Here is a 15157-nt window from a genome sequence, read left to right as displayed (position 1 = left end):
ATATATATATATATATATATATATATAACTAATATCTTGTGCTTTCCTTTGAGATATTTGCCTACTTCAGTGCTTTGCCCAGGGCAAAATTGTTTTATGTTCCACCTCCCTCCACACCCAAATAAAGAAGATTTAAATGAGTACAGAGGGGCGTTTCAAAGGGAAAACTTGTCTCAAGAGGGCAGTCTATAGTTCCACTCATTGATTTGGTATTAGTATGTAAATAATATTCCAATGTTTCCGTAAGTTTTCCTTGATAAATATTAGCTCAAGGTTGTAGCACATATACTTATGTTGTAGCTTTTATCCAGAGTAAGAAATGCAGCTCTTGCTGGAATTGAGTAGGAGCCCAGTTAATACAAGCTTTAGAAAACTGGAGAATAGGAAGTGGGTAAGGGAGAAAATGAGAAAGAAATCAACTCTTAGTTGAAGAAACATGGTAACTCCTATTTTTTCTTCAAATTGTACTGTTGCTTAATTTTTTTATATCAAGGATCATTATTACCTATAGTTTCATTATTGGTGAAATTGCATTTGAATGCTCATTAATGTATTGACTTTGTTCTGATTGCTCTGTTTTTCTGTATATCTAGGCAGATATTTTAAATTTCAGAAATTGTGCTATAAATTTTTTTTTCGGTTTCTGAGCCATGGTTTTATTTAATAAAAGGTTTATATAAGATTTCCTTATAGAGAGGAAAAATATAATGTAATTATATTTGATGAGAGGCTTAGGTTAGATTCATTCTTTCAGTCAGCAGGCATTTACTGTGCATCTATCCTGTGCCAAGCCTTTTAAATTCTGGTAAAATATGTTCTCTTTCTGCCTTCATGGAGCCTGTAGTCCTATGATAAGGTTTAGAAGGATTAGAAGGGACATAACACTACTTTACTTCTGTAAAATTAGAAAAACAAGTTTTCATATCTTGATGAGAGATACCAGTTCCTCTGCTTGTTCTTCCAAACCATTTTAAAACTATTTCTGGTTAGATTTGAAAAGCTGAGGTGGGCTTAGAGATATGGCTAAACCTCAGGGTAGGACTGGAATGTGCTGTCCCAGGTTTGATCTATTAAGCTGTAAGAGAGCAGTTTAAGATTTATATTAAAATTTTGGAGCTCCATTAGTTTTTCACTGATACTTATTTTAGACAATCTGACCTTCTTGTTTTTTTGGTGTTTATACCAAATATTCCTTTCTGTATTGCCTCTTTTTGCAGCCCTATACTATAAATGAAGAAAAAAAAAACAAGTGTGTGTTAGAATTTGAAGTGGCAGCATGTTTGTTAGTTTTAATGTTTAATTAACTATACATGTGGTAGGAGTTATAAAATATGTTAGAAAATAGTGATGAGTGTGAGTTTAAATTTTGATTTGTCTTTTTTATTAGAAAATTAATGGGCAGAAAAATAACACTACTTTTATATTTATATAGTTCCTATTACCTGCATGTTCATTTCATGTTCAATAATGCTTTTTAGTCATTAATAAATATTTGAAATTATCCAAACAGACCATTATAAACCTGCAATTTCCCATCGAGATTTAAACAGCAGAAATGTTCTAGTGAAAAATGATGGAACCTGTGTTATTAGTGACTTTGGATTGTCCATGAGGCTAACTGGAAATAGACTAGTGCGCCCAGGGGAAGAAGATAATGCAGCCATAAGTGAGGTAAGCGTATACAAAAGGTATCACACTGATGTACCTTGAAATAATAATGAATTTAATTAAAACATCTACCGGCTAGGCATGGTGGCTCACGCCTGTAATTCCAGCACTTTGGGAGGCCCAGGTGGGTGGATCACCTGAGATCAGGAGTTCAAGACTAGCCTGACCAACATGGTAAAACCCCATCTCTACCAAAAATACAAAACTTAGCTGGGTGCAGTGGCACACACCTGTAATCCCAGCTACTTGGGAGACTGAGGCAGGAGAATTGCTTGAACCTGGGAGGTGAAGGTTGCAGTGAGCTGAGATCATGCCGCTGCACTCCAGCCTGGTGACAGAGTGAGACTCAGGACAATCATTCTCATATACTGCCAATTATAGAATACTAGGAATCACAAAATTAAGAAATATAAAATACATCACCTAAAGGCCTTTGTAAAGTTCATCAGTTTATTTTGGAACTCACTGCCATTCCAAGTCATTTTTACAAGCATTAGGAACAAATTTGTAGGAAGTGATTTTTGAAGCAGTAGTAAAGTTACCAAGTTAAAGATAAGATAGTCCATTTTTGATAATCACCATTACAATGTGGAATATATCCTTCCCACTTTTGTTCTCTGTATTCATATATACGTGTCTGTGTACAACATATATGTATTTTTGTGATTTTTTTTGAGATGGAGTTTAGCTCTTGTTGCCCAGGCTGGAGTGCAGTGGCACGATTTTGGCTCACCACAACCTCTGCCTCCCTGGTTCAGGCAATTCTCCTGCCGCAGTCTCCCGAGTAGCTAGGATTACAGGCTTGTGCCACCACGCCCAGCTGATTTTTGTATTTTTAGTAGAGATGGGGTTTCACCATGTTAGTCAGGCTGGCGTTGAACTCCTGGCCTCAGGTGATCCACCCTACCCAGCCTCCCAAAGTGCTGGGATTACAGGTGTGAGTCACTGCGCCCAGCTGTATTTTTGTGAATTTTTTAAAAATTAGGTGGCATACGTATTGTTTTGTAATTTTCTCAGTGTATCTTAACAGATTATTTGTGTTGATATACATAGGAAAATCTAGCTCATTCTTTTTGAATAATGAATAATATTCACTAAAATTGATTTACCACAGTTTAATTATTCAGGAAGGGCATTTTGTAGGTAAAAAATAAGTTATAGAAAGGTTTGGTGATGTGGTTAGGGTCAAATAACATTGACATGACTAAGATTTACATGTAACTTCTGTTCTAATGTCTGTTCTTCAGAATATGGTACATTCTCTCTCTAAAAAAATATCACTCTAATTTATCAGGTTGGCACTATCAGATATATGGCACCAGAAGTGCTAGAAGGAGCTGTGAACTTGAGGGACTGTGAATCAGCTTTGAAACAAGTAGACATGTATGCTCTTGGACTAATCTATTGGGAGATATTTATGAGATGTACAGACCTCTTCCCAGGTAAAAACTACTGTCAAAAGTTCATATGTTTTGAAGTGAAACAGTTATATCTCCTTTCTCTACCTGTAGTACATAACTCAACTTTTATGTAAGAATTTTTTACTTTTATTTAAACCTCTAGTTCATTGACATCTAGTGTTTAGAAACATTATTAGCAGAAGGATGCAAATCAGGACATTTTTTTTAGAGTGTTCCATGTTTTCATCTGAGTGCAGTTTAATTGATTGCCAGTAATAGCTTATTGAACTCTATTTCGTTTGGTCTCTGATTGCCTTAGCATTCAACATTTTTCTTATGCACCATCTGAGTGTTGGAGACAAGCTATATTTAGGATGTTTACTGAGTTGACCCTGTAAGGAATTAGAAGCAATGAATTATTTGTAAATACTTTTTCTTTTTCCTTTTTTTTATGATCCCTTTCTCCTTCCTTCTCCCTCCCCTCCCCTCTTCTTCCTTTCAATGAAAGAATACTCATGGGCTGGGCATGGTGGCTCCTACGTGTAATCCCGGCACTTTGGGAAGCTGAGGCTGGCGAATCACCTGAGTTCAGGAGCTTGATTCCAGCCTGACTAATATGATGAAACCCTGTCTTTACTAAAGATTAAAAAAAAAATTAGCCAGGCATGGTGGCATGCCATCTGTAATCCCAGCTACTTGGGAGGCTGAGACAGGAGAATCACTGGAACCCAGAAGGCGGAGGTTGCAGTGAGCCAAGATGGTGCCATTGTACTCCAGCCTCAGCAACAAGAGTGAAACTCTGTCTCCAAAAAGAAAACGCTGGGTGCGGTGGTGTCTCCTGCCTGTAATTCCCGTACTTTGGAAGGCCATGGCAGGCAGATCATGAAGTCAGGAGTTTGAAACCAACCTGGCCAATATGATGAAACCCTGTCTGTATCTGTACTAATAATACAAAAATTAACTGGGTGTGATGGTCCCAGCTACTCGGGAGGCTGAGGCAAAAGAATCACTTGAACCCGGGAGGCGGAGGTTGCAGTGAGCCGACATTGCCTCACTGTACTCCAGCCAGGGCAACAGAGCAAGACTCTGTCTCGAAAAAAAAAAAAGAATACCCATTTAATTGAATGTTTGTTTGAGGCTTACCTGAAATAGCCAAATGAATTTGTAGTTTTTCTCCCCTTCTTAGGGATTGTATCATTATATTATCATCTAAAAACTTTATAAATCTGGTGTCGCATTCTTCTAGAGGCTGTACAGATGATTTGATCTGTGTGGCCTCTGTCTTTTAGGAATAACACCACTAAAAGCATAGAAAAAGGAACCAGCATTGGACAAATTTATGAAATGGAGCTATTTAAAAAGATTAATAGTACTATAAAGTAATGTTTAATGCTTAATGTCTTTAAAGCAAAACAATTCAACTCCATTATTAATGTTTTTAAATTAAATACATATACAGATACATATCTCTGTGTGTGTGTGTGTGTGTGTGTGTGTGTGTGTGTGTGTACTTTTAATTTTTTTTTAAGAGACAGAGCCTCACTCTGTCACCTAGGCTTGAGTGCAGTGGTGTGATCACAGCTCACTGCAGCCTTGACGTCCCCAGGCTTAGGTGATACTCCTTCCCCAGCCTCCCAAGTAGCTGGGACTACAGGCATGTGCCACCAAGCATGGTTAATTTTTGTATTTTTTGTAGAGACAAGGTTTCACCACTTTGCTTAGGTTGGTCTCAAACTCCTGGGCTCAAGTGATTCGTCCACTTCAGCCTCCAAAAGTGCTGGGATTATAGGAGTGAGCCACCGCACCAGGCCAAACATTAGTTTGTAATTCAAAAATATAATGAAATAAATCAGTGATTATTTAGATTAACAGGTCAATCAGTTATTATTTAGAAGTGTATTTTCAGCCGGGCACAGTGGCTCACGCCTGTAATCCCAGCACTTTGGGAGGCCAAGGCGGGCGGATCATGAGGTCAAGAGATCGAGACCATTCTGGCCAACGTGGTAAAACCCCATCTCTACTAAAAAATACAAAAATTAGCTGGACGTGGTGGCGCGCGCTTGTAGTCCCAGCTACTCGGGAGGCTGAGGCAGGAGAATTGCTTGAACCCATGAGGCGGAGATTGCAGTGAGTCGAGATTGCGCCACTGCACTCCAGCCTGGCGTCTGGTGACAAAGCAAAACTCTGTCTCAAAAAAAAAAGTGCATTTTCTAGTTAATTAAAAGTACAGAGATTCAATTGAGGCATTTTCCTGAAAACAGCAGTAATTGCGTTAGTATCACAAGTACTTGTTTTTTTTTTTTTTTTTTTTTTTTTTTTTTAAAGAGACAGAGTCTCACTCTTGCCCAGGCTGGAGTGCAGTGGTGCAGTCATAGCTCATGTTCCCCAGAAAGAAAAAAGAAGAAAGAATAAGTGTAATTTGAGAAGGGAGCTAAAAGAAAAAGTCTAACTGGTAGAGACTTAGTTAACAAGTGGCAAATAAAGTGAAAAGCAAGGAAGGTATCTGATAGCACCAGATATTACTGTAAGATATTTTGGGCAGTTCTGAAGAAAGGGAGATTATAAAATTTCCCTTGAGCAATCCAGTGATAGTAAGGAAATTCAGTAAGGTTTTAAGGAAATCCGGTAAGGTTAATATCTTCCATGATGAAGATGTTTGTCATTAACATTCACCTTTGTGTCTCCAATACCTAAAACTAAGTTAGTGGTAAACAAGTTTCTGTTGAACAATTAGATTTTCAGCTGTGAAGATTTAGTGGAAATTTATTTGGTAATTCTTAACCATTGCGTTCATAGAAGATTGTACTTCAGTTTCCTTTAGCAAGTTTAAAAATTATACTTTGGGTCTGATTTTTTAAAAGAGTAGTGAATTTTTGGTTATTCTACTAAACCAGCATTTGAAAAAACAATAAATAACACTTGGAAGATATGTGTATGTGTTGTGTGTGTGTCTCAGAGACAGATCAGATATATTAATAAATATCTTACAGTTCACAGATGGTATAGGATAAGGTTTTATCATACGGGGTTTCAAGGAAGAAAGTGATATACTAACTGGCACGATTAAATCCTTTATCTCTCAAGTTCAATGTTGATGTTATTGATCAACACTAAGTATCTGCTTAAATGTTTACAGTATGTGAAAATCACTTGTATTTATACATAAGGCAGTATATTACAATAAACTTGGGCAATGCTATGTAGATAACAGAATTAATCTTTGTAAATCTTTTTTAATATTGGTGGAGGGCAAGTATTTATGGATTGTTTTGAGTATTCAAATAGAAACTTAAATGAAACATAAACTTATTTATAATTTGATTTCCATCTGTGTCATTGTAACTTTGTATTATCTCCATGTGAATGATATAAGGAAGGTGGCAGACATTGCCATTTTGCCTACAGGAAGTGTAAAACACAAATTGTTTTTTTTTGTTTTTTTTTTTTTGTTTTTTTTTTTGAGATGGAGTTTCGCTCTTGTTACCCAGGCTGGAGTGCAATGGCGCGATCTCGGCTCACCGCAACCTCCGCCTCCTGGGTTCAGGCAATTCTCCTGCCTCAGCCTCCTGAGTAGCTGGGATTACAGGCACGCACCACCATGTCCAGCTGATTTTTTGTAGTTTTAGTAGAGACGGGGTTTCACCATGTTGGCCAGGATGGTCTCGATCTCTTGACCTCGTGATCCACGTGCCTCGGCCTCCCAAAGTGCTGGGATTAACAGGCGTGAGCCACCGCGCCCGGCCCAAACACAAATTGTTAAATGACTTTTCCAAGGTCGAGATGAAGCCAAGATTAGAACCTAAATGCCTTATCCTCCTCTGCTGGTGTTCTTCCTTGTAATTTATCCTGTCATTTTAATAGGGTGGGAGGAGGGGTAAAGAGACAAGAAGAGTCTCTCGTTCTGTGTTCTTTGCCGTGATTTCTACTAGACCATGGGTTTTCTCATTGTTGGTTCCAGAGGTTTTCTATGTGGTTCAATATGTTATATATATAAACTTCATTTTATTATCATATTTTATAAAAATCGAAAGCCTGACATTACAGTTGATTGTGCTTATTGGCAATGAATAGGGTTATTAAACAGTGAACAAAATAGTTAATAATATTTAAGTCCATGATCCTAAATAGTACCTGTTAGTTAAAAGGAATTTTTAGGGCTGGGCATAGTGGCTCATGCCACCAGCAGGCAGAAGTATGAGACCAGCCGGGGTCACATAGCAAGACCTTATATTGATACAAAAATATATTTTTTAAATTAGCTGGGCATGGTCGCACCCTCCTATAGTCCTAGCTACTAGGGAGGCTACTTGATCACAGAAGTTCAAGTTACAGTGAGCTATGATCATGCCACTGCACTCTATCCTGGACTACAAAGTAAGACCCTCTTTCCTGCCTTCCTGCCTTCCCACCTGCCCGCCTGCCCGCCTGCCCACCTGCCTTCCTGCCTTCCTGCCTGCCTGCCTGCCTGCCTGCCTGCCTGTCTGTCTTCCTACCTGCCTGCCTGCCTGCCTGCCTGCCTGCCTTTTTTTGGATGAAGTCTTGCTCTGTTGCCTAGGCTAGAGTGCAGTAGCACGATTTCGGCTCACTGCAACCTCCACCTCCCGGGTTCAAGCAGTTCTCCTGCCTCAGCCTCCTGAGTAGCTGGGATTATAGGCATTTGCCACTACACCCAGCTAATTTTTGTATTTTTAGTAGAGACGGGGTTTCACCCTGTTGGTCAGGCTGGTTTCCAACTCTTAACCTTGTGATCTACCTGTGTTGGCCTCCCAAAGTGCTGTGATTATAGGCCACCACGCCCAGCCTCTTTAAAAAAAAATTGTTTAAAGTCTATTGATTTTTTTCTTTCAAATGACCATTATTATAAATATTTTTGTGACATTTGATACAGTCTGGCTGGACTATAATAGAACCAATGATGTATTCAACCCATCCATTTATATTTGATTCTATAGGCATATTTGTTGCACCAGGTCCTGGACTTTTTCCTCATCTTCACCACCCTCTATGGGATCAGTGTTCAGGCCTATTTCCAAGTATTATGTATGCCTTATAAACGTAACAGTCTTTTTTCCCTGAATTTAGTAATACCAGAAACCACTTAAAAATACGTATCCATCATTGAAACTACCATTTGATTTATCAACAAATATTTGAGACTATTCTAAGCAAAGCATTTATTAATAATGCATTAGGCTGGGCATGGTGGCTCATGCCTGTAATCCCAACACTTTGGGAAGCCAACGCTGGTGGATCACCTGAGGTCAGTTCGAGACCAGCCTGGCCAACATGGTGAAACCCCATCTCTACTAAAATACAAAAATTAGCCAGTGTGGTGGTGTACATTTGTAATCCCAGCTGCTTGGTAGGTTGAGGCAGGAGAATCACTTGAACCCAGGAGGTGGAAGTTGCAGTGAGCCAAGATCGTGCTACTGCACTCCAGCTTGGGCAACAGAGTAAGACTTTGTCTTTGGGAAAAAAAAAAAAAAAAAAAAAAATTGGCTGGGCACAGTGGCTCATGCCTGTAATCAATCCCAGCACTTTAGGAGGCTGAGGCAGGCAGATCACCTGAGGTTGGGAGCTGGAGACCAACCTGACCAACATGGAGGAACACATCTCCACTAAGAAAAAATAAAAAATTAGCTGGGCATGGTGGCGCATGCCTTTAATCCCACTACTCTGGAGGCTGAGGCAGGAGAATCGCTTGAACCCGGGAGTCGGAGATTGTGGTGAGCCAAGATCAAGCCACTGCACTCCAGTCTGGGAAAAAAGAATGAAACTGTCTCAAAAAAAAAAAAAAAGAAAAGAAAAAAAGAATTATTAAACCTACAACAAGGTCTCTTTAGGATCTCCAAATTTGCCTGAAGGGGTTAAAAAAAAAAAAAAAAGATTGTGACACAGTTTTTTTGCTCACTTAGTATCAGAAATACCCCTGCTATTCTATCATTTATGGTAACTGGAAATTTTATTCTGTCATTTTTTTCTACAAATACACAGGGGAATCCGTACCAGAGTACCAGATGGCTTTTCAGACAGAGGTTGGAAACCATCCCACTTTCGAGGATATGCAGGTTCTTGTGTCTAGAGAAAAACAGAGACCCAAGTTCCCAGAAGCCTGGAAAGAAAATAGCCTGGTAAGAAAAGACTAAGTTATTAAAGAGAAGACTTATGACTGAATATATTTTAATGTTGTTTGAGGCAAAAATAGATAATGTTAATTGTTTTTGGAGTTGCCTAATGCCAGAAATCCAACTTGATTTTTATGATGCTATACATTTTCAAATTTTTCAATATGAAAAAAGTCACAGTTTTTGGTTCCGTTTTGTTTTTCTCCAAGCATAAAATACTATTTAGAGAGAATAACTAATGTTTCTTAAGTTTGCCAGATTGAATAACAGCTGGATTAATTAACATATTAATATTTTAGTCATTATTGAAATTTCTTCTTAGTCTCTTGAGAATAATACCAAAAATGTTAAGTAGTACAGGCATACATAATCAGTGGCTAATGAAAATTTAGGCTAGACCTGAAGAAAACCAAGGTGTAGCCTATGAATTCTGCTTATTAAAAATATAATTCACAACAATGAAATATCTTCAGAGGCTCCTGCCATTTGAGTAAGTTGTTGTTACATCACTGAAAACATCTTACAAATTCACATATATACACTCATATAATTTTTAAACATAAATAGGATCATCTAATTATCCACTATCACTTCTGAAGCTTATTTCTTAAAGACTTTTTTTAATGTCAGTACCTCTAGATGTATATGTTTCTCTCCATTTGGTCAGTATTCTATTGATAAAATCATATAATCATCCTATTGAATGATATATCATAATTATTATATTAAAAGGGGAAAAACTACCTCTTTCTACTATCACTCTCCATAAGTAACTCCCTTTAGTAATCTTTTTTTTTCTCTTCCAAAGATTACCATTATAACTTCAAATACTCTATTCTTAAGTTATCTCTCATTTACTGTCTCCCAGTTTGTAATATTCTATTATTAAATGATATATGTTTTGTCTGTAAATTCATCTAATATTTAAACAAAATAATGAGAAATTTGTAGAATTATGATTATAAAAGCACTCACTGCACAACAAAGTATTGTGCTTGGATTTATAAGGAATAAAAATTCTATATTAGTTACTAAAATCTCCCCTGCTGCTTTGGGGAGAGTGTTTCAAGTTATCATCCATCACTTGAGCCCAGGAGTTTGAGGCTGCAGTGAGCTATGATCACACCACTGCCCTCCAGCCTGAGCAAGACCCTGTCTCCTTAAAAAAAATATAATCAAGTCCCAGCTGTTCAGGAGGCTAAGGCAGAATTGCTTGAATCCAGGAGGTAGAGGTTGCAGTGAGCTGAGATCACCCCACTGCACTCCAGCCTGGGTGGCAGAACGAGACCGCATCTAAAAAAAAAAGGCGCATTGGCTTGTCGTGCCTGTAATCCCAACACTTTGGGAGGCTGAGGTGGGTGGATCATGAGGTCAGGAGTTCAAGACTAGCCTGACCAACATGATGAAACCCGTCTCTACTAAAAATATAAAAATTAGCAAGGCATGGTGGTAGGCGCCTGTAATCCCAGCTACTCAGGAGACTGAGGCAGGAGAATCGTTTGAACCTGAATGTGGAGGTTGCAGTGTGCTCAGATTGCGCCACTGCACTCCAGCCTAGGCAACAGAGCGAGATTATGTCTCAAAAAAAAAAAAAAAAATTGCCTGCATGCGGTGGCTCACACCTGTAATTCCAGCACTTTGGAAGGCTGAGGTGGGCGGATCACGAGGTCAAGAGATTGAGACCATCCTGGCCAACATGGTGAAACCCCGTCTCTACTAAAAAAATACGAAAATTAGCTGGTCATGGTGGCATGCACCTGTAGTCCCAGCTACTCAGGAGGCTGAAGCAGGAGAATTGCTTGAACCCGGGAGGCAGAGGTTGCAGTGAGCCAAGATCGTGCCACTGCACTTCAGCCTGGTGCCTGGCGACAGGAGGAGACTCTGTCTCAAAAAAGAAAAAGTCGTCATCAAATGATTTCTTTTTTATTTCTTGTCATCTTTCTTTTTCTGTTTTTAGGTTCTACTCAGGAGCAACATTAAAAATCTCATGTCATTCTCTTTCCTTAAATGATTATTTCTTTGATGAAGTTCCTCCTTAAGTAATATGTATTAGTATGTGTATGGTGGTAAACATTATGAATCCTTGCATGTTTAAAAATGTTTTTATCTTGCCCTCACACTCATGTAATAATTTGGCTGGATAATAGTTTCAGTATCAAAATTGTTTTGCTCACAACTTTGAAACTACTACTCCATCATTCTCTAGCATACAATCTCCGTGTGCTCTAGGCTCTAGTCTCCAGTCTATTGAGAATTTCAGTGCCGTCCTGAGTCATTCCATTGCATTTTTTTGTTATATTTTTGTTTTATCCTCTTAATTTTTTTTCTCTATAAGCTTTTAAGACTTTATCACGAGAATTGTGAAATTTCACCTTGATGTATGTAGGCATGGATCTTTTCACACATTTTGGCTTGGGACTGGATAGGTTTTCAGTTTGAAAATTCAGAGGAATTTTATTATTTCTCTCTCTCTCTTTTGTTTTTTTGAGACAGAATTGCTCTATTGCTCTGGCTAGAGTATAGTGGTGTGATCATGGCTCACTGCAGCCTTGAACTCCTTGGCTTAAGCTATTCTTCTTTAGCCTCCTGAGTAGCTGAGACTTCATATGAATACCACTGTGCCTGGCTTTCTTTATTTTTTGTAGAGACAGGGTCTTGCTGTGTTTCCTAGGCTGGTCTCAAACTCCTGAATTCAAGCAAGTCCTCCTACCTCATCTTCTCAAAGTGCTAAGATTACAGGCATGAGCCATCATGCCTGGCCTCGTATTATTTTTTAAATTATTTCTTAAACTTTCAATTCCTCCTTCTGGAATTCCCAGTAGACAAATATCGTACCACCTGACATTCTAGGAATCAATTTTTTCTTGTGTTTTCCACTTTTTCCCCCCCTCTGTTTTCCTTTTCTTTCCTTTTTTTGGAGACATTTTCTTGCCCTGTTGCCCAGGCCGGAGTGCAGTGGCAGGATCTCAGCTCACTGCAAGCCTCAGCCTCTCAAGTAGTTTGTATTTTTAGTAGAGATGGGGTTTCACCACGTTGACCGGGCCGGTCTTAAACTCCTGATCTCAAGTGATCCACCCAACCCAGCCTCCCAAAGTACTGGGATTACAGGCATGAGCCAGCACACCTGGCCTCCCCTACTACATTTTTCAAAATTTACCCAGCTTTACCTTCAAATGACTCATTTAGTTTTTACTTTTCTTATATCAGTTATCTATTAATTAAAGTTTTAGCTTCTACAGTCATGTTTATATTTCCAGAAACTCTTGTTTGCCTTTTCCATAGCAATCTGTTCTTATTTTCAATATGTAATAAAAGTGATTCATTCTGTAGGTGTTATTATTAACAAATTAATTTTCTTGGCTATAAAGAACAAAAAGTGAAAAAATAAGCAACTTAAATGTTTTTACTATATATTTTCACATTTCAATTTTAGATTGTCTTAGTAGAACTAGAATAGTATTTCCATTTTGGATCCTGACTTAAGTGGAGTGATGTCATGTCAGAGAAAGGCTAGAGAGACATTACATGTTTCCCTACAGATTTAGAATGAGCACTGTCTTCATTGGTTATATTTGTCAGTAGGTTACTTTCAAGTTCGGCTTCTGTTTGAGTCAGATTGAAATCTTCTTTGAGTATGTGGCAATTGAAGAGCATGTTGTCAAGCACATATGTCCAAAATTGCTTCCAAACTACAGTCCCTGCTGTGGGAACTGAGACAGATCTTTAAGAGGTCTCTGACAGCAGGTGAGAGGCTGAATACTAGAATTCATCAGAGGTGCCAGTCTCACAATAGAGTATTCCTAAAAGAAAATCTGTTTGCAAAATTTTATTCTGGTAAAATACAACCTCATCTTCCTTAAATTGTTTTATTTCACCAGTAAAAATGGGAACTATTATTTTGAAATACCTCTTGGCAACCCTATTGTTATGGGATATGCATCATATGCATATTTACCTGAAAACTTTTTACTTCCAGTATGGAGTAGGTTGCCAAGTAAGGGATTCATAATACTTGGTTCACTTCCAGTGAATCCATTTAATTCTAATGTGCTACAGTCAGTAAACTGCTTCTCTGAAGTGACAGTCCAATGCTAGAGTTAGGTAGCAAGTACATAGTTTATAAAAAGAGAGAAATGCAGCTATGTTTAAAGAAGGCATTATTGCTTTCATAGTTGCATTGAGATTAAGAAACATTCTTTTAGTAGTAAAACTCAAAATCTTTCAAATATTAATGAATATAAAAACTAGTTTTATTTTATAAACTGCCAGGGACTCAAACATAGATTAGTCAATAAAGAGGGGAAGAATAGTTTCCTAATAAAAATGAAAGCGTAGAAAATAGTCTAAAGGAATACATGAAAATGTTAAACCCTAGTTATCTCTGAATATTGGGTTCATAAATGACTTTTTTTTTATTTGTTTTTTTCCCTTTTTTCTTCATTTCATAAATGACTTTTTATTCCTATATGTTTCAGAATTTACAGTAAAAATGAACTGCTTTAACAATCACATACACACAGTTGTTTGTTTGTTCTTTTGAGACAGAGTCTCCCTCTCTCACCCAGGCTGGAGTGCAGTGACGCAATCTCAGCTCACTGCAACCTTTGCCTGCCAGGTTCAAGCGATTCTTCTGCCTCACCCCTCCGAGTAGCTGGAACTACAAGTGCGAGTAACCACGCTCGGCTAATTTTTGTATTTTTAATAGAGATGGAGTTTCACTATGTTGTCTAGACTGATCTCGAACTCCTGAATTCGTGATCCTGCCGCCTTGGCCTCCCAAAGTGCTCCAGTTACGGGCGTGAGCCACCGCACCTGGCCAGTTTTGGTTTTTTGTTTGTGTTTTGTAGAGACAGAGTCTCACTATGTTGCCAAGACTGGTCTTAAATTCCTGGCCATAAGCAATCCTTCTAGCTTGGCCTCCCAGAGTGCCAGGATTGTAGTCATGAGCCAACATGCCTGGCCCCCACATACAGTTTAAGGCTTTTGTTTTATATTAAAATATTTTAAACTGGTAAAACAAAAAATTATAGGCCACGTTTATTTTAAAGTAGCTTTTTTCCTCCTACATAATATGTTCAGCTATAATTTGTTTAACTGTACTACCATTCTTCGTGTTTTCCATTCTTTCACAGTTTTTTTGTTTTTGTCACCCATACTATAGTGCAGGGGGACAGTAGTAGCTCACTGTAGCCTCAAAATCCTAAAGTGCTGGGATTATAGTTATGAGCCCCCAGCCTCTTTTCCAAACATTTATACTCCATTTCTTAGTCTGTCTTGAATTCTTTCTTTCCCCTGTTAAAATCACTTGTCTGGCTTTTCTTTATTCCTTAGTGTTAGTTTTGTATAACCTCTTTTAATCAATAGTTTTCCTGTAATCCCAGCACTTTGGGAGGCCGAGGCGGGTGGATCACGAGGTAAAGAGATCGAGACCATCCTGGTCAACACGGTGAAACTCTGTCTCTACTAAAACTACAAAAAATTAGCTGGGCATGGTGGCGCATGCCTGTAATCCCAGCTACTCAGGAGGCTGAGGCAGGAGAATTGCCTGAACCCAGGAGGCGGAGGTTGCGGTGAGCGGAGATCGCGCCATTGCACTCCAGCCTGGGTAACAAGAGTGAAACTCCGTCTCAAAAAAAAAAAAAGAATAGTTTTACCTTAATATATTTTCACATAAAAGGTGAAAAGGATGATGCCTGTAATCCCAGCACTTTGGGAGGCTGAGGCAGGTGGATCAGTTGAGATCAGGAGTTTGAGATCAGCCTGGCCAACATGGTGAAACCCTGTCTCTACTAAAAACACAAAAATCAGCCGAGTGTGGCAGCACACGCCTGTAATCCCAGCTATTCAGGAGGCTGAGGCAGGAGAATCACTTGAACCCAGGAGATGGAGGTTACAGTGAGTGGAGATTGTGCCACTGCATTCCAGCCTGGGTGACAGAGGGAGACTTCATCTCAAAAAAAAAAA

The 15157-nt window shown here is 38.6% G+C and overlaps 1 protein-coding gene across 4 annotated transcripts in view; it reads left to right on the top strand.

The window, feature by feature from the left end:
* Nucleotides 1-15157, top strand: part of BMPR2 (bone morphogenetic protein receptor type 2) — a 172839-nt gene that overhangs the window by 136688 nt on the left and 20994 nt on the right. For all 4 annotated transcript variants that reach the window (XM_032278629.1, XM_032278628.1, XM_032278631.1 and 1 more), the window contains 3 exons: nucleotides 1511-1671; nucleotides 2963-3110; nucleotides 9063-9199. In XM_032278629.1, the coding sequence (XP_032134520.1) occupies nucleotides 1511-1671; nucleotides 2963-3110; nucleotides 9063-9199 (446 nt within the window). The remainder of the gene's footprint in view (nucleotides 1-1510; nucleotides 1672-2962; nucleotides 3111-9062; nucleotides 9200-15157) is intronic.

Source organism: Sapajus apella, unplaced genomic scaffold, assembly GCF_009761245.1.
Source record: "Sapajus apella isolate SASKATOON/1434 unplaced genomic scaffold, GSC_monkey_1.0 scaffold10, whole genome shotgun sequence".
Taxonomy (NCBI): domain Eukaryota; kingdom Metazoa; phylum Chordata; class Mammalia; order Primates; family Cebidae; genus Sapajus; species Sapajus apella.
The sequence above is the reverse complement of the archived record's forward strand: the minus strand, read 5'-3'. Positions and strand labels throughout refer to the sequence as shown.